The sequence below is a fragment of the Ambystoma mexicanum genome, chromosome 9 (genome assembly GCF_040938575.1).
Source record: "Ambystoma mexicanum isolate Mex_15411 chromosome 9, UKY_AmexF1_1, whole genome shotgun sequence".
Lineage (NCBI taxonomy): Eukaryota > Metazoa > Chordata > Amphibia > Caudata > Ambystomatidae > Ambystoma > Ambystoma mexicanum.
This window is the reverse complement of record NC_090931.1, coordinates 1,295,541,347-1,295,568,117: the sequence shown is the minus strand read 5'-3', so window position 1 is coordinate 1,295,568,117 and position 26,771 is coordinate 1,295,541,347. Positions and strand designations below refer to the sequence as shown.

The window sequence follows — 26,771 nt, the reverse complement described above, 5'->3', positions numbered from 1 at the left end:
TGTCCTATTCTCATAATGAAAATATTATGTTTCGTAGTACATACATTTTTCGCAGAGATGGAGTCCATCTCACTTATGCTGGCAATCAGATTTTTTTAACAAATATACAAAATGCATTACGACCTTTTTTAGATTTACAGCATCTATTTTGAAGTAGGTGTTAAGTATTTATAATTTTTGACATACAAACACCTCCCAAAGGCTCTTTTAAGAGCCACCACTTCCTACCAGAGAAAATTGCAATAGTTATGATAGGGTACCAACCCAATTTTTTTGATGTCCGCGAACTGTCCGTGGACTTCTCAAAAATACAAAGGGCCCTGCTTCATTTATTTTCACTTCTATTTTTTTAGCTGTGAAAGGCGGCTCTGAAAAGAGCCTTATTTTATTTATTTTTTTGTAATTGTGTATTTTTTTTTGTTTTTTAGACACAACACACTAGGAGAGGAGGGGAAATGAGGGTAAATGGGGGGACACCAACCACAGGGATAAGAAAGGGCGAGCTGAGAGAGGAAGATGTAGAGTGGGTTTTATTTGGGTAGTGAGCAGGTCTTCTCGTGCTCTGAGACGATAGTCTCAAAAGCACTCCGAAGTCGCTTCCCCCTGCAGAGTACTGTGTCACAGTACATACATACAACTGTGACCCTCAAAAGGTAAGGGTCATCGGAATTCTGTATGGCCTGTGAGGCAGCTTGAGGAAGACGCTGTCCCACAGAGGAGGTCCTTGTGGTGACAGGATCAGAAACAGAGGATGAAGTAGAGGAAATCAACCTACTACGTTCTTCGCAAGGTACAACCATGCGAATAGCCCCAGAGTGAAATGACCTCAGTTATCGCTTCATGGTCATGGTCCCAAAGCTGTACGAACCGTGCTTCCCGTGACTGAGTATCATTTTGCACTCACTGCAGATAACACGGTTCGCACGAGCCTTAGGACAATTCCCATAAATGGAAAATAACCGCCACACCCAAGACTCACATCTAGTGCTGGGAGTAGGGATTTCCTCTACCTCATTCTCATCATCCTCTTCTTCCTCCTCTGCATCCTCACTCCTGCTCCCCTCTTCAGGCCCTTGGGAAGGTGGTGGTGGTGGAGGGGGTGGGGTGGTGCTGAAGCAGGTGCAGCACCAGGTGGCAGTTCTGCAGCCAGGGATGCCATCTCGATGCTGTAATCAGCAAGTTGCACGAGAAATAGCTGTGCTCTGAAGAATAGCCAGAAACACAATGAGAATAAGCTCTAGGGCGTGGTCTTTTATAGGGGTGCTTGTACGCGGTTCGTGGACATGCGCGCTGTCCGCAGACAGATCAAACACAAAAAAGGGTTCAAAAAGTTTCAAAAGATATGTAGAAACTCAGGATTACTATGTGGGACTTGTGCCATGATGAGTTTTTATGTAAAAATATTGTGGATTACTCGAAAATGTACTTTTAATTTGTTCGGGGACACGAACAGTGTCCGCATTCAGAACACGCGATTAGCGTTGGTGCGATCACATGATCCCTTCGCGAACATGTCCGCGAAGGAAGCTCCTGTCCGCAGGACACCAAATGCACGGACATTGGTTTGCGCATGCGCGTTGATGTTCTACGGACAGTGTTCGGGTCCTGAATTAATTAAAAGTGCTTCACACATCAAACAAACATTTCTGGACATCGTGTGTGTTCTAGAACAGTTTAAACTTGCTATCGAACACTACGGACAGATATAGTGTTCTTTAGGACACTTCCATTTTCGTTTGATTACGAACATTTTAGGACACCAATTGGGTTCTTAGAACAGTTTCAACTTGCTAGCGAACAGTACGGACAGGTATAGTGTTCTTTAGGATACCTCCATTTTCGTTTAATTACGAACATTTCAGGACACCGCTTGTGTTCTTAGAACAGTTTCAACTTGCTAGCGAACAGTACGGACAGGTATAGTGTTCTTTAGGACACCTCCATTTTCGTTTCATTACGAACATTTCAGGACACCAATTGGGTTCTTAGAACAGTTTCCACTTGCTAGTGAACAGTACGGACAGGTATAGTGTTCTTCAGGAAACCTCTATTTTCGTTTATTTACCAACATTTCAGAACACCCGCGTTGTCCGAGGACATCAACAATGTTTTTAAAAAAATAATAAATGGGAACTAATTACAACACAATATACAAATTTAACTTTATTTCACATATATTAATAATTTATGACAGAGAAGTGAGGCAGAAACAGAAACAAAAACAGGAGAATTGGGTGTTTCAACATGATTGGTATCAGGTGAAGAAGGGATGGAAGTCTCATCAAAACGTTTTGGATTATGGAGAGGGTTTGGGGATAATTCACTGGGATATGGTGAGGGGGGACAAGTATATGTGGGACAATGGTATGAGGTTTTTGTTTTAAAATGATCTTTAACAAAAGTTTTCAAATTATTAAAATTGCTCAATAAATGATAGTTCTGTTTCAAAGCTGCTACTTACCCTATGTATATATATCATATGATGTGCCTGGACTCTAATGAAAGTAGTGTGAATACAAGATATAAAAATAGGAGCTTATACAGGGATAGTACAGTAATAAAAAAACAACAGAACTATCAGAAAGTGCTGACAACTCTACTGATTATTTTAATGCACAGAAAGAATTGCTGTCTTTCAAGGGTATGTCTTCCCCTATGTATATGTTTCATATGATATGACTGGACCCTAAAGGAATTATTGTAAGAACATACTTGAAGGATAAGTCTACAAATATACTACCTTTTCCACTTTCCTGACTGTTACTGAAGAAAACCATGTGGCCTAGATATGTCAGTAAAGGAAAAAAGGGGGAGCCACACATGTAATGTCATCAGTGATGTCATCAATGCCATTTGTGATTTCATCAGTGATGTCATCAATGACATTTATGATGTCATCGTTGATGTCCTGGGTGTTAGTTTTAGCAGTGCACGGTAGTGGCGTGAGTTGTGGTTGCTTAGCTTACCATAACTGGCGAATTTCAAGGGTTTTTCGGTTTTACTTGGAACCATAACGTCCCTTTAACAAAGTTTTTTCACTAAATTTCATAGGTTTTTAGTAGCGCAACTTAACCATAACGTCCCTTTTACAAAGTTTTTTTCGCTGAATATATATATGTATTTATATATTGGACATGTTTCTGAAATCAGGCATTGTGCAATTTTGCTGTGGAGTATCAGGTGCAGGCCTGGATTTGCTGACCACTGGAACAGTACACTCTAGGTGGGTTTTGTATGAGAAAAATGAACATATTATACATTTAAGTGAAATATTTGTGGAAATCCTAACTGGACTTTACTGGGATGCTGAGCCCTAAATAGAAAATTGCTGAATAATATAATCAAATCAAACAAAGGGTGCGGTGCGATGAGGGGTCATTTCAAATTCAAATAATATTTGCTATAAATCAGGGCCTGCAGGGTGGTGTGGCCAACTGGGTGATCTGACTCATATGATCCCTAAGTTACAAGGCCTTCATATGTGGTCTGCGGATGTAACCCTTCCAGAGAAAGCTGCAGTTGTACGGGGAAGACGGGCAGGATTTGCTGAGCTGACATCACAGAATGCATCACTGGGGGATATTTTAACGTATGTATTCATGCGTGCCCACCTGCAACATGTGACGATGAGCGCGGTCCCCAGGATCAGCAGAAGTCCTCCTCCAGCAGCGGCTATCACGATAGTAATCAGCTGGTATGCTAAAGAAACAAGAAAGATGACTTGTGAGTCTAACTATAGTAATCATAGAGCAAGTTAGGCAAATAAACTGGGCAACAGCTTGAATCCTAAACTTGCTAACTTCCATAACTTTCAACCCAATCCTTTCTAGAGTTAATAATCTCAGAGTACAGTAATCACAGAGCAAGTTAGGCAAATAAACTGGGCAAGAGCTTGAATCCTAAACTTGCTAACTTCCATAACTTTCAACCCGATCCTTTCTAGAGTTAATAATCTAAGAGTACAGTTATCATAGAGCAAGTTAGGCAAATAAACTGGGCAAGAGCTTGAATCCTAAGCTTGCTAACTTCCATAACTTTCAACCCGAACCTTTCTGGAGTTAATAATCTAAGAGTACAGTAATCATAGAGCAAGTTAGGCAAATAGGCTGGGCAAGAGCTTGAATCCTAAGCTTGCTTACTTCCATAACGCTGAACCTGATCCTTTCTAGAGTTAATAATCTAAGAGAACAGCTATAATAGAGCAAGTTAGGCAAATAAACTGGGCAAGAGCGTGAATCATAAGATTGCTAATTTCCATAACTTTCAACCCGATCCTTTCTAGAGTTAATAATCTAAGAGTACAGTAATCACAGAGCAAGTTAGGCAAATAAACTGGGCAAGAACTTGAATCCTAAACTTGCTAACTTCCATAACTTTCAACCCAATCCTTTCTAGAGTTAATAATCTAAGAGTACAGTAATCATAGAGCAAGCTAGGCAAATAAATTGGGCAAGAGCTTGAATCCCAAGCTTGCTAACTTCCATAACTTTCAACCTGATCCTTTCTGGAGTTAATAATCTAAGAGTACAGTAATTATAGAGCAAGTTAGGCAAATAGGCTGGGCAAGAGCTTGATTCCTAAGCTTGCTAACTTCCATAACGCTGAACCCGATCCTTTCTAGAGTTAATAATCTAAGAGAACAGCTATCATAGAGCAAGTTAGGCAAATACACTGGGCAAGAGCGTGAATCATAAGATTGCTAATTTCCATAACAGTGAACTAAATCCTTTCTGGAGTAAATACTCTGAGAGTACAGTGAGTACAGTAATCATAGAGCAAGTTAGGCAAATAGAGTGGGCAAGAGCTTGAACCCTAAGCTTCCTAACTTCCATAAAGGCCAACTCAGCCCTTTCTAGAGATAATAAAAAGATGACTTGCTGAGCCTTGCAGTTGTATCAATCTGGATCAATTGTGTACTGCCTTTTGGGAGCTAATGTACACAAAGTATCAGGATTATTTGATGATAGGTTCAGAGTATTTAACAGCAGTCTGATTGCTTACAAGGCAGTGGATTAACTCCCTGGCAAAGTTATATTTTACAAATAAGAATGCTTGTAAATATCAAATGCTTTGATTTCTGCATTTCCCAGAATACAACACAAATAATATTCTCCATCGTTCCCCATCAGGAAAAGCAGGCTACCCAGACCCGGCCAGTGGCTTCACCATGTAAATACAAGCTCTCAGCTAATGGCATAGTCTTGTCTAGCACCAGTTAACAATTTAGGACACAACAGTATGACAGATGTTTGGATTTCAAGAAATATCGGTAAAGTAATGTATACGTTCAAAAGAAACAAAATATGTCGTCATAGTAACAGACATGTTTGATCTGAAGTATCTGATTTGTCCCATACAAGGCAATCCAATATGACTGATTAGCTTCAGCAAATAATTAAAGAGTGGCTGTGATTAGAAGCAATGCAGATTAATTCAAGATTAACAAATGCACACATTGAGGCTATTCACAGAAACTGCACAGATAGCATGCCTTGGACCCAATGCAAAACCTGTATGTGAGTGTAAATGCATTTGTGCTCCCAAACCATCACCATTTCAATTTTCAGAAATTGTGGCTGACCATGTGTTCCCAAAAACAACTATCCTCCATCTAACCCCATTTTTAAAAAGAGAGAATCACTTTGCCTTTTTTCTTCATGCTCACTGAGCAGTCGATTGCCACCTGTTTTACAGATACTGTTGGAAGCACCCAGTGGGGGGTGGGGGCGGGGCTTCCCTGACGATCACGAGGCTCAGAACGAGGTCCTTACCTCATGGTAAAGCCCCCGCTCTGAAGCTCCTCAGAAGTGAGAGGCCGCCATCTTCCCTACCAGGATTCAGGAATGTGTGCCCCTGCAGTCCCTTTCCCCTCCTTCCCCCAGCACTCAACCCCAATTTCCACAGACCCCACCTGACTTACGTTTCACTCCTTTACCCCTTGGTGGTGCTGGGAACATCGTGTGTTCCCAGTGCATTGATGTCACAGCCATTGCTGCCATGGTGGCCATCTTATTTTGTATTTTATTTTCTCAAGTTGAGAAACAACAAACACTCCACTTCTCAACTTGAAAAAACATGCTGGGATGCTACTAGCAATAATCCCCTCCAGGCGGGGGCTTTACCTTGGCAGGTAATGCCCAGACTAAAGTTAAAGCCCTCCCTTTGCTCAGGCTTCTAACAGCTGCGCATCACCGGGTAAAGCTCGGCGGGGTTTATTGCCTACGTATAAGAGGGCATGTCACCTTTTATGACATTTTGGACACTCCTTGGACACTCCTTGAGCTCTTGGCTTCTCCAAGCCCAGAGTATGCCACTGGTCACCTCCACACTGTCATTTCCTGTAGAAAAGGATACATACCAATTCAAGATAACCACCTAACATGTAATGCTTTAGTGTTACCTGCCTTTCTCGTCTTGGCACAGGATCCGCCATTGGGTGAGTCAGTTCCTTATTATCGTCAAGCAGGAACACAATTAGAAGTGTGGAGGTCTACTTGAAATGCATGTGTGAGAATGAGAGGATCCGATGAGGGAGGTCTGGAGATGTTGAGCCAGCAGCAGGCAGAGAAGAGCAAGGCACTGGGACTGCCTGTGACATTCGTAGGGTAACAAGGGAAGCTGTGCAGTCAGTAGCAAGAAGATGCAAGCAAGGTACTGGGACTCAGATGGGGGCCAAACTCAGCCTGCATTCTGGCCCAGTGCTTTGTAAAGTGTTAAAACGTCTGGGGGGTGCGGGGGGGGGCGGGGGGGCGAAATTCCAGAGCTCTGTTGAATCCATTCGTATACACCCCAGGCTGCAGTCACAAGATCTGACAACAAAGACTAGAATGGAGTCTTGCAGAGCATTCCCATAATGTGCTGAGCATGATAGCACAAGACAATGGCATCAGAATGGTTTGCCACACCTTGGCACTACCTTCAACCACGGGACTGAGCTCCATGTCATCCAGCCTCCCCCACCACCCTGCCCTCAGATATAGTTGAAGTCCGGAGAGCGGACGCTGCCAGGCATCGCCCCACTGATTAGGAAAGCTACATTTACAAAAAATGGAAAACGAATGCTTGTGTGTACGTGTGTTTGAATGAATTAATGTGTGTGTGTGTAGTGTACAAGAGTTTTAATGAGTGTGTATGTGTATTTGTGAGTTTGTATGTGTGTGTGTGTGTGTGTGTGTGCGCGTGTGATGCATGGGTTTGTGGGACAGGGTGGGGCCTATAGGCATAATGGAGATGCTATACATGTTGCTCAATTTTTGACATCATGAAAGAGTTTTTCATTGGCTATACAGTGCTTCTCAGTAGTGGTGGCATGTATTGTGGGCAGTTTGTGTTACCACAAAAGTGTTTTACAATGTCATTTTGGCATATGTATAGGTCACACAGCATGACAATGTGTTTCACTGGGACATATTGGTATATATTGTGGAACGAGGCATAAGGAACATGTGCTTTACAGTGGCAGTGCTGACATATATTATGGGCACCACCTTGGAAGAGTCTTACAGTAACAGTAATATATGACATATTTGCCAACAAGCAACAAGAAAAAAGTGCTTTGGGGGGTTATGCTTGCATATATTATGGTCAAATGCATCATGAACATGTGCTTTACAGTGACAGATCTGGCATACATTGTGGGCACAGGCATCATACAAATGTGTCTACAATTTTCTCATGTACTACTCTGACCTGTTATCCATCTTTTGGATTTTCTCATACACCTGCGTTGTTATCGGTTGCAAAGTGCTGTCATTCCTTCATCCTTGTCCTGTCATTCCTTTCCCTGTTATGTCATTCCTCATTCATTGCCCACAGGTTGTCCTTTAAGCCTTGACACTGTTCTTTAATTTGCCACGCTGCCCTCCATTACTTCATTCAGTCCACTTCAGCTGTTCCTTCCTTCATTACTTCCTGCATGCACTGATTTGTGTATTGTCTCCTTCCCCATTATTTCTTCAATATATCCATCCCTGTGTTCATTCACACCAGCCTGGACCCTGCCTTATCAATGCATTCACTCATTTCTCATCTATGGTCTTCATTGCCGCATTGATGCATTCCTTAGTTATTCATTCCTTCTGTATTTCTTTCCCTCGGGAATGTGTTTATATTTACATTTGAGTATAGTTATTCCTTTGCTTATCATGCGTTCGTCATTCGATTCTCTGCGTTCAAGTATTTCTTCTATGTTTTCCTTTATTCAGTTGCTCGTGCATCCTTGGCTTTATTTAAGCAATCATTGTTGTATTTCCTTTACTAGGATACGCATGTATTTATTGATTCAGTCATCCACGCCTTCCTACCGTCCTGAGCTCCTTCCCTGTTTTGCATATTTAGCATGAAATGCAGGTATAGTGACTTCTTCATTCATATGGTCACACTTTCAATGATTCATGTATGTAGTGTCCTTCATCTATAATGCGTAGCGGGGCTCCTCCATTCAATCATGTATTCACCCATGCATTTATGGAGCTAATAGTTTGATCATTCAACCGCTCCCTTCTTTATTGTGTGTTCTTTCCTGAATGCAGTCAGTATGAGCCACTATGCGTGGCCTCTATAGTTGTTAATTGTATTTGGCACGTATAAGAATGGGTGAAGTTAATATATGGACCTAAATAGCCAGTAATTACTTTAAACGGTTTACAGAGCCGACGTGATAGACATAGTAAAAAGATTTCCATTCACAGTAGCACTACTTTTTGCTGTGTCAAAGTACTAATGTCATGAGTCCCCAAACATTAACTTGCAGACATTTTGTGAATGCTTCAAGAAATTACTCTGTGTGCAGGGTTTACGTATTAGCTGCATTCAGACCTATACATATAAAATGCAATAAACAACAAATGCCACAACTATTGGCTTTGGCAATGCTTGTTTCTTTAATATAGAACATTTTAATATGTTACTGTTGTTTTGTTTTGTGAAGGTAAGGTAAAGAGCAGTAGGAAAACAGTATACGTTTTATTGGGGCCATGTTTAGAACTTTATAGTACATAAAAGCGGTAGTGTAGTCTGCCTGAATAGGGGAACATGCCCGCCCCTAGAAAAGTAAAAGGGCCAGCTTTGCCAATACTTGCTTGCCTGGTTGCAACTTCCCCCTGTTGCAACCTGAAGCATGTCCGATTGAGAACTGGGGCCTCTCTGCAGGGACTACTTACCCTTTCTTTACAATACATTCTTCACCCTGCCACTGCATGTTGTATAATTTAAATGTATCGCATTTCACTTTGCCTCGAGCAGGAGCCTCGTTGCTTGGAAAGTGGCTCTTGTCAATCGCCCTCTTATTTCCGGTGCACAATACGACGTTAGCAATGTTCCACGGTTGGTACGGTATGTCTGTCAATCACCAATTTGCCCCCAAGCGCAGGACATTCTGCAACCGCCACACTTCGCTCCTGGTTTCAAAGAGCTTTGCGAATCAACCCACTGTGCCAGGTCCACAAACTACTCCTGCTCGTTGTGGGATAGACAGCTGAGCCTCTCCAGTGAACAAACAGTAAACATGCGTAGGACCACCTCTACGGTACACAATGGGCATATCTCATTTCAATCATTCTTTTCAAAGAAAATATAACTCATACATTTCAAAGTTTAAAGATAGATTCAAAATAACAAATTAATCAATGTACCTTAAAAAATAATCATTTTCGAAACCAAAATTATTTTCCCAAAAACGAGGTGTATTGAGAAGGAAGGGGTGAGTAGTATGTGTAGATTATTTTTGGGGTAGTGTGTGTGTGAGGAGTGTGAGGCAGGAGGAACAAAGAGAAGTGGAGAAGCAAGGTGGAAATGGGGAGTTTTGGATTTGAACGTGAATGCTGAGGGGACCAAGTTCCCCCAGTTTCAAAAAGGAACATGCTTAACATCTTTAAAAATTGCAAACTACTTGTTATAATTAGATTTGCTGCAACATTTGAAAGAGCATAATTTGTACCCATAAAACGCAAGGTGAGATACGATAACCATAGAATATGCATATCAATGTAAACAGATTAAAATCCGGATAAACTAACTACATTAGCGAAGATAGTCATACGCATACGTTGTGATACTATAAGTACAAAGGATTACATGCTCCAATACTTAAAGTTTAAAAGTAAGATCAAACATATGTAAAACACCCAGGATAACAAGCCATCATAAACATCACCAGGGCCCTACACAATCCCCCTTTCAATGATCAGATGCCAGCCGAATCGCCATGAGCCATGCACTGTTTACACATCCATAGGGAAGACTACACTGGAATCATATTGTTTCTTCATCTTAAAGCCCCCCTGGGGTCTAGGGGGCTACTATACAAAGATGACCTGTATTTTCCAGAACATAACTAAATACAATGCACTGTGGTCTCTACTGCCCCCTGGCTACAAACAAAGGCCACTGACATCCGATCCCACCCTGGTCATCAGGTTCTGTTATCTAGAAGGGGCAGCTCATTGAGTCTAATCATCCGTTTCCCTCCCTGGGAATGCCCTCCAGCCAGTGCCCTGCATTCCATGCCCACACCTCTGTAGATCTCTGGCCACAGAAGGCATATTTCAGTGCCAGTCGGCGAAATGACATGGAACCATTTCGACTAGCACTATTCCCATTTCTCCCAAGACACTATCACTTTTACATTTTGTTTTGAACCCTGAGAAATTAAATTTCGATTATTAAACCAGATATGTGTATAGAAGTTATGATCACTCTCCTATGAGAGAGCCACGGGATGTTTTTAGTTTTAGTTTCCTTGTTGACCAATATCTCTGCAACACATTTCTTTATCTGCTAGCATCTTTTTAAAAAGTTATTTTCAATTGAGTGAAATTAATTTTGGGCCTTTAAATCCTAAATCTGTATACCATATGTTACCTAGGACACCGATCCTGCGCTAGATCAATTGAGGGCGGTTTACTAGATGCACCTTCCAGTTTTTGATATAATCCACTACTCGCTCCCATAGATTTTCTCATCTTGATGGGAGCTTTTCTGATCTATGAGGCCCAGGTCAGGTCAAATTAATAGCAAACTCCTAAATAAATACAAGTGGAGGCACAATGTAAAGGTCGCTTAATAGTCACAAATCTCTATGTGGGATTCCTGCACTGGCCAACCACAAAAGCTTTAGATGTACTTGAATTCAGCAACAATCTGCGCTCTTCACAAAAAGAACAAATGTACCCAGGAGCTTCAAGGTTAGCTCTGTTCGTCCTCCAAAAAAAGGAGTAATGGGGGGTAGGCAGCCCTTGATCTTCGGTGCAGCTGGTGTCTCACATAGTGCATTTTAGCATAACACCTCGATTTGCACAAATGTGCCTGAATATGGCCCTAGATACTAGGTCAAAGACCGTATCCGGGTCAACAACAGCAATAAACAATGTATCTCTCCTTATTAGAATACGTTTAGCCATCACCAGATATAAGATGAGGTATCGCTCAATTGTGCTTTTACACTTTTGTAAACCTAACTGAGCGGGTGAGGGGTGAATAACCATGTTCTCCAATGTCACTGTCCCAGAGATTAAGCTGAATAACTGTGCCCAGTAATTTGCCATGTGAATGTATCAATGAATTGGGGTGGGGGGGGTAATGCTTTGGATTAGCTGGTTCTCCATCTAGCAACAATGCACAGTCCTGCACGATGCAGTTTGTCAATGGATAACACAGCCACAATCATCATAGTGCTAAGAAGTCAGAACTCGGAGTGAATTGAGGAGGAAAACCCTGAATTGCTCTTAAACCGGATTTGGACGCAGGCGCCGCCCTGCCTGAATAGTTGGCTGAAGGTGTCTGAAGGCGTTATATCGTTATGCTCCTTGTCGCCAGTAAATAGAAGGTAAAATGGCTGCCACAATGCAGGTTCTTCCCTACAACGATGAAGCCGACTATTTCCAATTGAGACTGTCTTGTAAAGCGCCAACCATTCACCTTCTACACAGCCGTCAATGCCTTTGCGTGGCTCCTGGTATGTGCATGCAAGACTTCGAGCGCGAAAGGTAGTATTCAAATTATTTACCAACATTGCCGTCTCTTAGCTTACAATACAATACAGGGCAAGAGGGATCGGTTCCATGTAATAATGCCCCCGCAAAAATGTCGCCTGACAAAAATGTCACCTGTTTATTTTACAAGGGGAGCAGGGACATCCCTGCAACCCACAATGTCTCCATATATAATGTCGCCAATGGCTTTTGCTGGCAACGTTATGTATGGGGACATTATTACCTGATACCGAGGAATCATGGTGCAACACATCACAGGCCAACGCAAGGAGAGCGAGGATATCTATCATGACCACTACCCTATGCTTGCACATCACAGGCCAACGCAAGGAGAGCCAGGATATCTATCATGACCACTACCCTATGCTTGCACATCACAGGCCAACGCAAGGAGAGCGAGGATATCTATCATGACCACTACCCTATGCTTGCACATCACAGGCCAACGCAAGGAGAGCGAGGATATCTATCATGACCACTACCCTATGCTTGCACATCACAGGCCAACGCAAGGAGAGCGAGGATATCTATCATGACCACTACCCTATGCTTGCACATCACAGGCCAACGCAAGGAGAGCGAGGATATCTATCATGACCACTACCCTATGCTTGCACATCACAGGCCAACGCAAGGAGAGCGAGGATATCTATCATGACCACTACCCTATGCTTGCACATCACAGGCCAACGCAAGGAGAGCGAGGATATCTATCATGACCACTACCCTATGCTTGCACATCACAGGCCAACGCAAGGAGAGCGAGGATATCTATCATGACCACTACCCTATGCTTGCATTCAATGTGGTCCAACGCAAGGAGAGCGAGGATATCTATCATGACCACTACCCTATGCTTGCATTCAATGTGGTCCAACGCAAGGAGAGCGAGGATATCTATCATGACCACTACCCTATGCTTGCACATCACAGGCCAACGCAAGGAGAGCGAGGATATCTATCATGACCACTACCCTATGCTTGCACATCACAGGCCAACGCAAGGAGAGCCAGGATATCTATCATGACCACTACCCTATGCTTGCACATCACAGGCCAACGCAAGGAGAGCGAGGATATCTATCATGACCACTACCCTATGCTTGCACATCACAGGCCAACGCAAGGAGAGCGAGGATATCTATCATGACCACTACCCTATGCTTGCACATCACAGGCCAACGCAAGGAGAGCGAGGATATCTATCATGACCACTACCCTATGCTTGCACATCACAGGCCAACGCAAGGAGAGCGAGGATATCTATCATGACCACTACCCTATGCTTGCACATCACAGGCCAACGCAAGGAGAGCGAGGATATCTATCATGACCACTACCCTATGCTTGCACATCACAGGCCAACGCAAGGAGAGCGAGGATATCTATCATGACCACTACCCTATGCTTGCACATCACAGGCCAACGCAAGGAGAGCGAGGATATCTATCATGACCACTACCCTATGCTTGCATTCAATGTGGTCCAACGCAAGGAGAGCGAGGATATCTATCATGACCACTACCCTATGCTTGCATTCAATGTGGTCCAACGCAAGGAGAGCGAGGATATCTATCATGACCACTACCCTATGCTTGCACATCACAGGCCAACGCAAGGAGAGCGAGGATATCTATCATGACCACTACCCTATGCTTGCACATCACAGGCCAACGCAAGGAGAGCCAGGATATCTATCATGACCACTACCCTATGCTTGCACATCACAGGCCAACGCAAGGAGAGCGAGGATATCTATCATGACCACTACCCTATGCTTGCACATCACAGGCCAACGCAAGGAGAGCGAGGATATCTATCATGACCACTACCCTATGCTTGCACATCACAGGCCAACGCAAGGAGAGCGAGGATATCTATCATGACCACTACCCTATGCTTGCACATCACAGGCCAACGCAAGGAGAGCGAGGATATCTATCATGACCACTACCCTATGCTTGCACATCACAGGCCAACGCAAGGAGAGCGAGGATATCTATCATGACCACTACCCTATGCTTGCACATCACAGGCCAACGCAAGGAGAGCGAGGATATCTATCATGACCACTACCCTATGCTTGCACATCACAGGCCAACGCAAGGAGAGCGAGGATATCTATCATGACCACTACCCTATGCTTGCATTCAATGTGGTCCAACGCAAGGAGAGCGAGGATATCTATCATGACCACTACCCTATGCTTGCACATCACAGGCCAACGCAAGGAGAGCGAGGATATCTATCATGACCACTACCCTATGCTTGCACATCACAGGCCAACGCAAGGAGAGCCAGGATATCTATCATGACCACTACCCTATGCTTGCACATCACAGGCCAACGCAAGGAGAGCGAGGATATCTATCATGACCACTACCCTATGCTTGCATTCAATGTGGTCCAACGCAAGGAGAGCGAGGATATCTATCATGACCACTACCCTATGCTTGCATTCAATGTGGTCCAACGCAAGGAGAGCGAGGATATCTATCATGACCACTACCCTATGCTTGCATTCAATGTGGTCCAACGCAAGGAGAGCCAGGATATCTATCATGACCACTACCCTATGCTTGCACATCACAGGCCAACGCAAGGAGAGCGAGGATATCTATCATGACCACTACCCTATGCTTGCACATCACAGGCCAACGCAAGGAGAGCGAGGATATCTATCATGACCACTACCCTATGCTTGCATTCAATGTGGTCCAACGCAAGGAGAGCGAGGATATCTATCATGACCACTACCCTATGCTTGCATTCAATGTGGTCCAACGCAAGGAGAGCGAGGATATCTATCATGACCACTACCCTATGCTTGCATTCAATGTGGTCCAACGCAAGGAGAGCCAGGATATCTATCATGACCACTACCCTATGCTTGCACATCACAGGCCAACGCAAGGAGAGCGAGGATATCTATCATGACCACTACCCTATGCTTGCACATCACAGGCCAACGCAAGGAGAGCGAGGATATCTATCATGACCACTACCCTATGCTTGCACATCACAGGCCAACGCAAGGAGAGCCAGGATATCTATCATGACCACTACCCTATGCTTGCACATCACAGGCCAACGCAAGGAGAGCGAGGATATCTATCATGACCACTACCCTATGCTTGCACATCACAGGCCAACGCAAGGAGAGCCAGGATATCTATCATGACCACTACCCTATGCTTGCACATCACAGGCCAACGCAAGGAGAGCGAGGATATCTATCATGACCACTACCCTATGCTTGCACATCACAGGCCAACGCAAGGAGAGCCAGGATATCTATCATGACCACTACCCTATGCTTGCACATCACAGGCCAACGCAAGGAGAGCGAGGATATCTATCATGACCACTACCCTATGCTTGCACATCACAGACCAACGCAAGGAGAGCGAGGATATCTATCATGACCACTACCCTATGCTTGCATTCAATGTGGTCCAACGCAAGGAGAGCGAGGATATCTATCATGACCACTACCCTATGCTTGCACATCACAGGCCAACGCAAGGAGAGCGAGGATATCTATCATGACCACTACCCTATGCTTGCATTCAATGTGGTCCAACGCAAGGAGAGCGAGGATATCTATCATGACCACTACCCTATGCTTGCACATCACAGGCCAACGCAAGGAGAGCGAGGATATCTATCATGACCACTACCCTATGCTTGCATTCAATGTGGTCCAACGCAAGGAGAGCAAGGATATCTATCATGACCACTACCCTATGCTTGCACATCACAGGCCAACGCAAGGAGAGCGAGGATATCTATCATGACCACTACCCTATGCTTGCACATCACAGGCCAACGCAAGGAGAGCGAGGATATCTATCATGACCACTACCCTATGCTTGCATTCAATGTGGTCCAACGCAAGGAGAGCGAGGATATCTATCATGACCACTACCCTATGCTTGCACATCACAGGCCAACGCAAGGAGAGCGAGGATATCTATCATGACCACTACCCTATGCTTGCATTCAATGTGGTCCGTGTATTGTTTTTTGGGGGGGTTTGAGGGGTATTTGTACAGCGCCCACAGATGTAATGGAGCAGTTTTCCTTGGTCAAAGAATCTCTTGAGAAATCACAGTTCCATGTAAATCGGGGACATGCAATACATACATTCAGCAAACATAGGTGTTCATTGAGGCGTGGTAGGATGATGGGGCTCAGGGTGGAGGGGTCATGCACCCATTAAGATAAACCAATAAGATACCTCTGTCAGTTCAGTGCTTGCTTCTGAATCTGGACACAACCTTGAGTGCCAGGTAGGAGGAAGTCCTCCTTCTGAGATGGGTAAAGAGGGCACTGTTGAAGAGGGTCACAATGACACCTATTATTGTAGCTCTTAAAAGCAGTGGGAATCCAACCTGAAGCACTATGTAAAAAAAGTTATACTATCCATCACCACACAAAATCCCGGAGGAAGACAGGGAAGCAGCTTAAACTAGTGTGCTCTGCTGTGCAAAAACCATAATTCTAGCCCCAAATGTCACGTATATGCAAAAATATAAGAAACCAAAGATTGCTCATGAAAAAAACATCACAAATAATGTAGGGCCCTTCTGAGGCTGATAATGAAAACTATTTTAAATTCGAATCCAAACAAAACACAGTAAAAATTCTAAACTCACAGAAAATGATTCTGTTATGTTATGTTATGTTATCTTATGTTATAGGATATTTATACCGCACACTGTCACCACCGTAGTGGTCCCCTGGCACTTTGGTGGATCTGAAAAGCAAGAGGGTAGGGTAAGATAGTAGGACAGAGTGGAGCAAAGAGCAAGAGAGCTTTGATGTGCTGTTGGCAGCTTCAGTTCGGTTTACTCAGTTTGCTGGGCTTAGGTGTGTTTTTCGGTTTATAGCCTTGGTGTGTTGTTTTGCGAGGCTATGTGTTGCTTGTTTTGTTATTACAGTGAAGTGTGTGCGGTTTGTTGTGCTTGAGAGGTATGGTTGTGTGTAGTTCAGAGTTTCACAGGTGTACGCAGAGGGGAGAGTTTTTTATTAGTAGGGTTGGTTAGTGGCATCATTATCTAGAGGTCACGCATGCTAACATTCACCATTCTGTCTAGATGTGACAGAAGCTAATATTTACAAATCTGTACAGATGTGATGCAAACTAGTCTTCACAGTTCTGTCTGGATGTGACAGAAGCTAATACTTGAAGTTTTGTCTAGATGTGACTCAGGCTAATCTTCACAGTTCTGTCTGGGTGTGACAGAAGCTAACATTCACCATTCTGTCTAGATGTGACTCAGGCTAATCTTCACAGTTCTGTCTGGATGTGACAGAAGCTAATATTCACATTTATGTCTAGATGTGATGCAAGACTAATCTTCATAGTTATGTCTGGATGTGATGGAAGCTAATATTCGCAATTTTGTTTAGATGTGACGCAGGCTAATCTTCGCAGTTATGTCTGGATGTGATGCAAGCTAATATTCGCAATTATGTCTAGATGTGACAGAAGCTAATCTTCACAGTTCTGTCTGGATGTGACGCAAGCTAATATTTACAAATCTGTACAGATGTGATGCAAACTAGTCTTCACAGTTCTGTCTGGATGTGACAGAAGCTAATACTTAAAGTTTTGTCTAGATGTGACGCAGGCTAATCTTCGCAGTTATGTCTGGATGTGATGCAAGCTAATATTCGCAATTCTGTCTAGATGTGACGCAGGCTAATCTTCACAGTTCTGTCTGGATGTGACAGAAGCTAATCTTCACAGTTCTGACTGGATGTGACGCAAGCTAATATTTACAAATCTGTACAGATGTGATGCAGGCTAGTCTTCACAGTTCTGTCTGGATGTGACAGAAGCTAATATTCGCAATTCTGTCTATATGTGATGCAGGCTAATCTTCACAGTTCTGTCTGGGTGTGACAGAAGCTAATATTCGCAATTCTGTCTAGATGTGACGCAAGTGAGTGGAAGGAGGAGGCCTCGTGCGGGAATATCCTTAGGAACTGTGACCCCACCTTGTGACAGTATAAGAACAGAGTTGAACGAGACTCCATTTTGTAAGATACCGACTCCATTTTGTAATGGTAGGATAGTCGTGAAGTTTCAAAGCAGACCTGCAGCTCTCCCAACCAGGCGCACACAGCGAGCAAGCTACTCCCCCCACTTCCTCCCCTTTGCCGTCTCTGTAGTTGTTTGGTTCTCATGAGAGACTAGCTGCGAGAATGCAACAAACTTTACACAGTATCTTCTATCTTCCGTCTCACTCGTTGACCCAGATACAGCGCTGAGCGGAGGCCAGTGCAAAAGCAATCCGTCTCTATAAACCTGCTCCCACCCTCAACAGACCCTGGCCATAAAGAACACCATCCCCATATTCCTTAAAACGGGGTAGACAGTTAGAAGTGACCCTCAAGTCTGTTTGATTGTTCGCGTCCCAACGAGGGCAGAGCCAACGTGCCTTTTAGCATGAAAGATAATGCCAAACTAATAATGGGGCAATAAGCATATTAGCAAACAACATAACATATAAGTGTAATCAGAAGTTCTCACATTAAAGCTAAATTATGAGAGTGTGATGTATATTAACATATGGTATAACGTTGCTCATAGAAATAGATCGCAACAACAAGATGTATAACCAGTATAATACTGTACACGCCAGCACTAAGCTACCTCATTTTTGTAAGTTCAAATGCAAATATATGTACGATATCCTGAAAACGTAATATAGCAACTAATCCCTCTTGGCAAATTGCAACATCTGTTAAGGCTGCATGTACAGACCCCGGGCCATGACCTGCTCTTAATGAAAGATGAACACTAATTCAAGTACACGTTTTATTTCTTGATCTATTTCTGTTATAATGAGAGTGTTTAGCCAGCTAGAAAATATAGTATATTCTAAATCATTATAACCTGAATGTAATATAGTAAGCCAAGAATAAAGGCCTGTATGTAAGATCTATTTTTGAAGGTCCTGTTTCTTTGTGTAACAAGGAACTATACCGCAAAGAGGTTTCAATTCTCCTCTACCCTTCATGGTGTCAAGATAGATTAGTAGAGATTTAATGAGGTTTTGACAATAGACCACTAAACGCCCCACAATGAAATGTATGCCCATGATGGTATGTGCCTCTTGTGACCTATTTGTTCCAGTCATAGATATAAAGCCCTCTTTGATGTTTATCAGATGGACATCCCAGGTCACACAATAACCCAAAGAGCTCTACCCTTTAGTCAGTATATTTTGAATTGCCTGAACAGGTCAAGCACTGTATTTAATGGATGAATCTTAACCTATGCCCAATAATAAATGAACCCTTGTTTGAATCACGTTTTCATGAGTGTTTAAGCCACACGTCTTTGAGTTCACCGGACAAGCAGATTATGGTAGTGAATGAATGGGAATGTGTGGCCACAAGGGCAAATGTCAAATGGTTATTTAACAAAAGAAACATCACAAGTTGCCAATCCTACATACCAGCTTTATGAGCCCAGCTGACCGATTGACCCAAGACACGTCATCGCCACACCACGTGCCTTCAAGCCAACCAAGTGCCTCTGACCCTATGGCACCTATAGGTGCACGCTCTTAGTGACCAATCCCAATAGTTCATGTGCCCCCTAGGCATTCCCTCAGCTTGATGACGAGTTTTCTGTATAAAAATGAATTGTAACATGTTTTCTGCAGAGCGCTCTCGGCTTGAGCAGAGTAGAGTCTGCTTGCCCTATTTTAGATAAAGCCTATGATACCACCAGCACTTGGTCTTGGTCTCATTCCCTCCTGGGATGCGTTTTTATTGACTCCATTGGGAGAATTAACTGTATTTTTGGGGGCCTCTCACTTACAAATGCTAATATTTACAAATCTTCTAGATGTGACTCAGGCTAATCTTCACAGTTCTGTCTGGATGTGACGGAAGCTAATATTCACAATTCTGTCTAGATGTGATGCAGGCTAATCTTCACAGTTCTGTCTGGATGTGACGGAAGCTAATATTCGCAATTCTGTCTAGATGTGATGCAAGCTAATTTTCGCAGTTCTGTCTGGATGTGACAGAAGCTAATATGCACAATTCTGACTAGATATGACACAGGCTAATCTTCCTAATCTTCACAGTTCTGTCTGGATGTGACGCAAGATAACATTTGCAATTCTGTCTAGATGTGATGCAGGCTTCACAGTTCTGTCTGTATGTGACAGAAGCTAATAGTCACAATTCTGTCTAGATGTGACGCAAGCTAATCTTCACAGTTCTATCTGGATGTGACGGAAGCAAATATTAGAAATTCTGTCTGGATGTGACGCAGGATAATCTTCACAGTTCTGTCTGGATGTGGTGCAAGCTAATATTCACAAATCTGTACAGATGTGATGCAGGCTAGTCTTCAGAGTTCTGTCTAGATATGAAGCAAGCAAATATTAGAAATTCTGTCTGGATGTGACGCAGGTTAATCTTCACAGTTCTGTCTGGATGTAACAGAAGCTAATATTCGCAATTCTGTCTAGATGTGATGCAAGCTAATCTTCACAGTTTTGTCTGGATGTGATGCAAGCTAATATTTACAAATCTGTACAGATGTAATGCAGGCTAGTCTTCACAGTTCTGTCTAGGTATGACGCAAGGTAATATTCACAATTATGTCTGGATGTGACACAAGTTGATCTTCAATCTTTCTCTAGAAATTTCAGCAGTGTCGTCTTCATAAGATGAAAATCTGGACCGAGGTGCCTTGAAAATCTCAGCTCCAAGTTGTAATAATATTGGCTGCCCTCCTTCTGCACTGCTGCAGCTGCTACCCACCCAATCTCAAAGGATGCAGTCCTGGCTGGCCCTGGCCTCCAAGCATTCCTGCAGCTACACAGCATCTGCTGATTCTCGAATGGTTGCTTGGGTGTGTTCGCATTCATTTTTAAAAAGCCCTCTCGCCTCGGCATCCGCCCATTGATAATTGTCTAATTCCTTGCTGTATCTCTTCCAAGGCTTCGAGTGTGCACGTCAAACTAAAACATGTGCAGCAAGGAAAGATTTATGTATACTTTAATATGTTAATAATAAGACGTCATTCTTTCACTTGTTTGAACAATTAGTACCCAGCATGTGGGGTGGCCTTCCTCTGATTGACTGGGTCCTGGGATTTGTCTGATGGTAACGCCCCGAGGTTCCTTTCCTTCCCTCAAATAGCCACACTACCTCAGATCAGACAGAAGTCCTGTCTCTGCTCCCACGTCTACTGCTTTTCCCTGTGTTTCCCGCCTTCTCCAGCCTGTGCCAATCTTCAGCACGCTCCCCCAGATGCCCCGCCGGTGCTTCTCTGCCTTCCAGATTCCCTCAATCGCCTCAATTCCGCACCGGTCTCAGCACCAGGTGCCACCTCAGCACGCAGCAGCCAACCTTGCTTCCTCAACTCCTTGATCACAAGTCCTTTATCACTTTCCACCACTTTTGTCATGATGCGTCCTTCGCTAACGCATTGGTGCACCCCTTCTGCCACTTGCCACACCTAATTAGTACCTCAGGACACTCAGGGTACTGATAGCTATAAGCCCCTTGATGTGGGGCTTTAATGGCTGGTAACTTGGTCCTCACGACGTGACCAGCCAACAAAAAGCCCTGCTGTCTGGGGACCTATGCCTTAACCCCTTAAATGCTCGTCCTAGGTGCATGGGGAATCCCATTAGGATCCTTTTTCTTGGCACTTAATTTTAATCATATTATTCTGCATACAATAAAAAGTCAAGTGTGAAATCTTTCATTAGACGGTGGAGTTTCTTAAAATGTTCTGTTTCAGGTGTGTATGTAGAATAACTGGCACCTCTAAAAATGTGGCTAAAGTGTATTGAAGTGATGCAATGATGTCAGGTAGCCCTGCAAACGACAACCTGGTGTCACTTAGGATTTGATCATGCAAGGTTGAACTGCACATCCATATGGGGGTCTTGCTGAATACATTACAGTTTTGTTTATAGGGGTCATATATGAAAATGGGCAACCAATCAATTACTGCTACAATTACCTTATAATTCTTTCCTGGTATGAGAGGTGCGTGTGTGTGCGCCCGCGCACACATGATTAAGATATGGTAAGCTGTGATATTGTTTCTGCAGGCAGAAGGATTTGTGGTGGCAGGTTGCGGCACGCATGCTCCGCAGCCAATGTCTGCCTCCTTCAGAGTTGCAGGGTCTTGTTAAGATCTAGAGCGGAACCTGTGTTTTTGCTGACATTAATGAGTGGGGTTCATGTTACTTATTGGGTGGTGTTGACCTCAATATTAGGTCATCAGTCTTCAGTGGCATTTGAAGAATGCCTAGACCAACGTTCCTTGACTTCCAAATGATGCAGCAAGGGCAAACAATGTTTTAAATAGAGGCCATAAGCAGGAAAGGATGGCTTAGAACACAGTATTTGTACAGCATGGGAAGTGGTGTGGGGTATTAGAGGTTCTAGTGACAAATATGTGTCTACAATCCGGGAGTAAGACATGTACCTACTTGACCATGATGTGGGCCAGTGTGCACTTGCCATTTAGTTCAAGCAGGGTCAATGTCGGGTCACAAATGGAGACAGGTCTTCACCCACGTTCATTTCCATTATTCACAATCAAAGCATCTCATGAACTATTTCTGCAGAGACGGCTTACTTTTGATCCAAGGACTAGACTTCAAGGAATGACCTGCTTTTTCATAGTTGGAGGTCATGGGATCCAGCGGGTCTACCTGTTGACTGATGAAGCCATGCTTGGTTTTGTCTTTGGTTAAGCGTGACAGCACAGTGAGGTGGATTAGAGAGGGGCACCGTCTCCTCACTGGCCATGTACACCTTTTATGATTGTATACGAAGTAGAGCTGGAGGAACTCGGCCAGGCTCGGTCTGGCCTGGGCCAAACATCAGGCTAGGTTTGTTCCAAGGTTTGTCTAACACACAGGCCAAGACACGCCTAGTTGAGAAAAAAGTTTTGGGGGAAAAACACATCCTGCCGGGATTCGAACCTGGTTTTCTGCAAAGATAATGTGTATGCAGCTTGCTGAGCTATCAATTGCTCATAACTCTTGGCTGAGTTTTGTAAGCTTTTCTACAGTGACTTTCTGCCATGGCATTAAATGCCACGCAAACGTTTGAATCTATGTTTTTCTCTTCCGCCTAGTGCCTCGCATAAGTACAATGAGGAAAGTGCAGGCGCTGTGTTCAGGTGGGAGGGAACGTAGAGGAAGGTGGCAGGTGATTTATGGAATTTCTCTTTCCAGTGGAGCGGTTCCAGGGGGCATGGCAGGAGTAGGGCCGGATTGGGAGCCAGAACCAAAAGTGGCCCTGGACATTTTCTTCAAAGTGGTCTCATATGTAACCGAGCGAGTCAGTACAGCCGATGCACCCAACCCTTCTATGAGGGGATTGGGAGTAACCCCCAAGAAAATGTTGAATATCATTAGTCAAAATTAGTGCCTTTAAAGCATGTTTTAAACATACATGGATTAAACAGTCACGTGTTATATAGGATCATGATCTCTCAAAGGACATTTTCAATGATAGAGGGACCTGGGATGTTACACATTTTTCAGAAGAGAAAAACGAATTAATCTGGTATAAAGCTGCCCAGACAGCATGCATCCCAAATCCATTTCATCCTATTCCCGGGCTGGAAAGGGCACACAGATAAAAGGCATTCTTAAAGGGGCATTGGCAATGCCAACAGTTTTGGCTTTTGTGTAGGCATGGGAAAGGCATTTGCCAAGCTTTGCTGTAGTGGTATTAACTGGATTGTACTAGCTGCAAAGTGGTGAGGGTCCTGGGGCATATAATAGCAGTGCCTAGTGAATGCCTTCTATTGATACGAAAGCTTAAACTGTTGGCTTTGCCAATGCTTGTTTTTAACAGAACTTCAGTGAAGGACAGGCATAGTGCTTACAAATTGAGTGGCTGAAGGCAGACCTGGTTGACATTTGAATTACACCAGCAGTGCTTTTACAGTTCCAATTAAGTCATTAACTCTTGAAAGATTGCTTTGAGAAAACACTGGCAGGCAATTTGAACACAAAGTTTGATGGTAAGGCATGCTCAAGCTAGCTGAAAGAGATCCCAGGAAGACGTGTTTTGGGTGTAGAGGGGCCGAAAGCGGGTGGAAATGGCCATCGGGATTAGCATGGGTGTGGGCAGTCAACGGGTGGGTAAATAACCAAATAACACATACTAGCTTTGTGTCCCACCTCATCTGATATTTCGCCCTCGCTGTACTCAAATGAAATAGTTTCAACTTGTAGGTGGCAGTCTAGCCAAAACGAATAAAAAGGTTGACTTGGTATGAGATCAGTGAGGATTATAGAAAAGCAAACTAGCTCAAGAATTCTTAAAGATATTCAGTACTTGTTGAATAGACACAGGTAAACAATTTTTAAAAATAGTATTGGAAACACAACATGTGGAGGGATGATCATAGCAGTGGGAGCATGGAGCAATATAGACAGGGTGTTTGGACTGGAATCCTGTGTTTCTATGACTTCCTCATGATATAGACAGGGTGCTTGGACTGGAATCCTGTGTTTCTACGACTCCCTCGTGACAATAGACAGGGTGTTTGGACTGGAATCCTGTGTTTCTATGACTCCCTCATGATATAGACAGGGTGCTTGGACTGGAATCCTGTGTTTCTACGACTCCCTTGCGACAATAGACAGGGTGTTTGGACTGGAATCCTGTGTTTCTACGACTCCTTCGTGATATGGACAGGGTGCTTGGACTGGAATCCTGTGTTTCTATGACTCCTTCGTGATATAGACAGGGTGCTTGGACTGGAATCCTGTGTTTCTATTACTCCTTCGTGATATAGACAGGGTGCTTGGACTGGAATCCTGTGTTTCTAAGACTCCCTCGCGATATAGACAGGGTACTTGGACTGGAATCCTGTATTTCTACGACTCCCTCGCGACAATAGACAGAGTGTTTGGACTTGAATCCTGTATTTCTATGACTCCTTCGTGATATAGACAGGGGGTTTGGACTGGAATCCTGTGTTTCTATGACTCCTTCGTGATATAGACAGGGTGCTTGGACTGGAATCCTGTGTTTCTATGACTCCCTCGCGATATAGACAGGGTACTTGGACTGGAATCCTGTGTTTCTAGGACTCCCTCCCGACAATAGACAGAGTGTTTGGACTGGAATCCTGTGTTGCTTTGACTCCTTCGTGATATAGACAGGGTGCTTGGACTGGAATCCTGTGTTTCTAAGACTCCCTTGCGATATAGACAGGTTACTTGGACTGGAATCCTGTATTTCTACGACTCCCTCGCGACAATAGACAGAGTGTTTGGACTGGAATCCTGTGTTGCTATGTCTCCTTTGTGATATAGACAGGGTGCGTGGACTGTAATCCTGTGTTTATATGACTCCTTCGTGATATAGACAGGGTGCTTGGACTGGAATCCTGTGTTTCTACTACTCCCTCCGTCTAAGTCTATTCCAATTAATACTTGCTTGGCACTATGTTTTAAACTCTGCAGAAGCCAGTTAATAGAGTAGCGCCTACTTTTACAGTGCTTAAGTGTCTGAAAAAGTCGTGATGAGCTATATCACGGCAACAGGTGATCTTACTGGACCTTTGCCAGTGCAACACGTGCATGGTTATAGGTCCTGGGTGCACCCTAGCTGCAGTGGTAGAAATGGAAACAATTTGGAGGGGGGATAAAGTTTGGAGGAGGGGCCAGAGTGCGAGGAGGAGAGGTTTAGAGGGGGAGGAGCTGGCAGTTGACCTCCGATCAAAGGAATATATGAAACAAAAGTACAAAACCAAAAATATATCCCATATTTAAAAAGAGCAGTTCCTAGGCACGGCACACCAGAGACATGGGCTATGTGGGAAGGGGCGCATGTGGAGCATATGGGAGCACTAGATGTGAAGGGGGAGCTTGGAGGGACAGTCCCCAGGCCCAGAGCAGACCTGACTAATGCCTCACTGCTCTAGAGTCGTCTCATGTCAGGCAGGACCTGCTGATCCAGCGTTGCATTCTGGGACTTGCAGTGTTGCATGATGTAAAAAGCAAAACAAAACGCTTGCCTTATTCTTCGCATTGGGACTAGTAGTTTTACTTTCATAACATGGATATGGTAAATCGGTATCCAGGAAGCGGTGCAGGGCCCGTTCTGTGCGTTTTCTCCAAGTTGCACACTGTTAAACTATGTATGCATCTGTGTGCGCATTTAATAAAAAGTTACTCAGGCTGACCTGAGTTTCGCCGACTGGGGGAATTCAACGAAACCGCAGTGTCTTTTTATAATGCAGAAGAGACAGCAGAATGGTCAGATGGTGATGGCTGACCACAGCTGTTACAGCTAGGTATGTCACCCCTGGGCAGCGAAACTATCTGCCCAGGGTGCATCTCCATACTCACCCTTCCCCCCCTCCCCCGTTATATTTCTCTTTTTATTGACGAGGTGTAGTTCCCGGAAGTGCCTTGGTGGGGCCCTTAGACATGCCAACAAATCATAATGTGAAAAAGAGCAGCGGGGTGCTGCTGTACGTGCAGGAGTGCTTGGGGAGGTCATCGGGGCTGCATGGGGCGGAGGGCGGAAAGCGAGTAGTTCATTCCGACCTCAAGCAGGTCATCCATATACCGCGGTCTTACTGCGTTGCCAATGGGCACTTGCAACCACACCAGTAGAGGCCCATTGGCCTGGTCTCGTGCTGCGCCATACCTAGGGAGCGGAGCCAGAACAGCACTCATGGCGCCAATGTGCTCTATACGGCTTTGCCCCGCACTCCATACCGTAGCATGTGAAGCGCTTTGGCTTTTTTTT

At 44.0% G+C, this 26,771-nt stretch overlaps 1 protein-coding gene across 2 annotated transcripts in view; it reads right to left on the bottom strand.

Moving 5' to 3' along the window:
• The window catches only part of HEG1 (heart development protein with EGF like domains 1), a 313,164-nt gene that overhangs the window by 69,848 nt on the left and 216,545 nt on the right, over nucleotides 1-26,771 (bottom strand). For both annotated transcript variants that reach the window (XM_069616645.1, XM_069616646.1), the window contains one exon: nucleotides 3,612-3,699. In XM_069616645.1, the coding sequence (XP_069472746.1) occupies nucleotides 3,612-3,699 (88 nt within the window). The remainder of the gene's footprint in view (nucleotides 1-3,611; nucleotides 3,700-26,771) is intronic.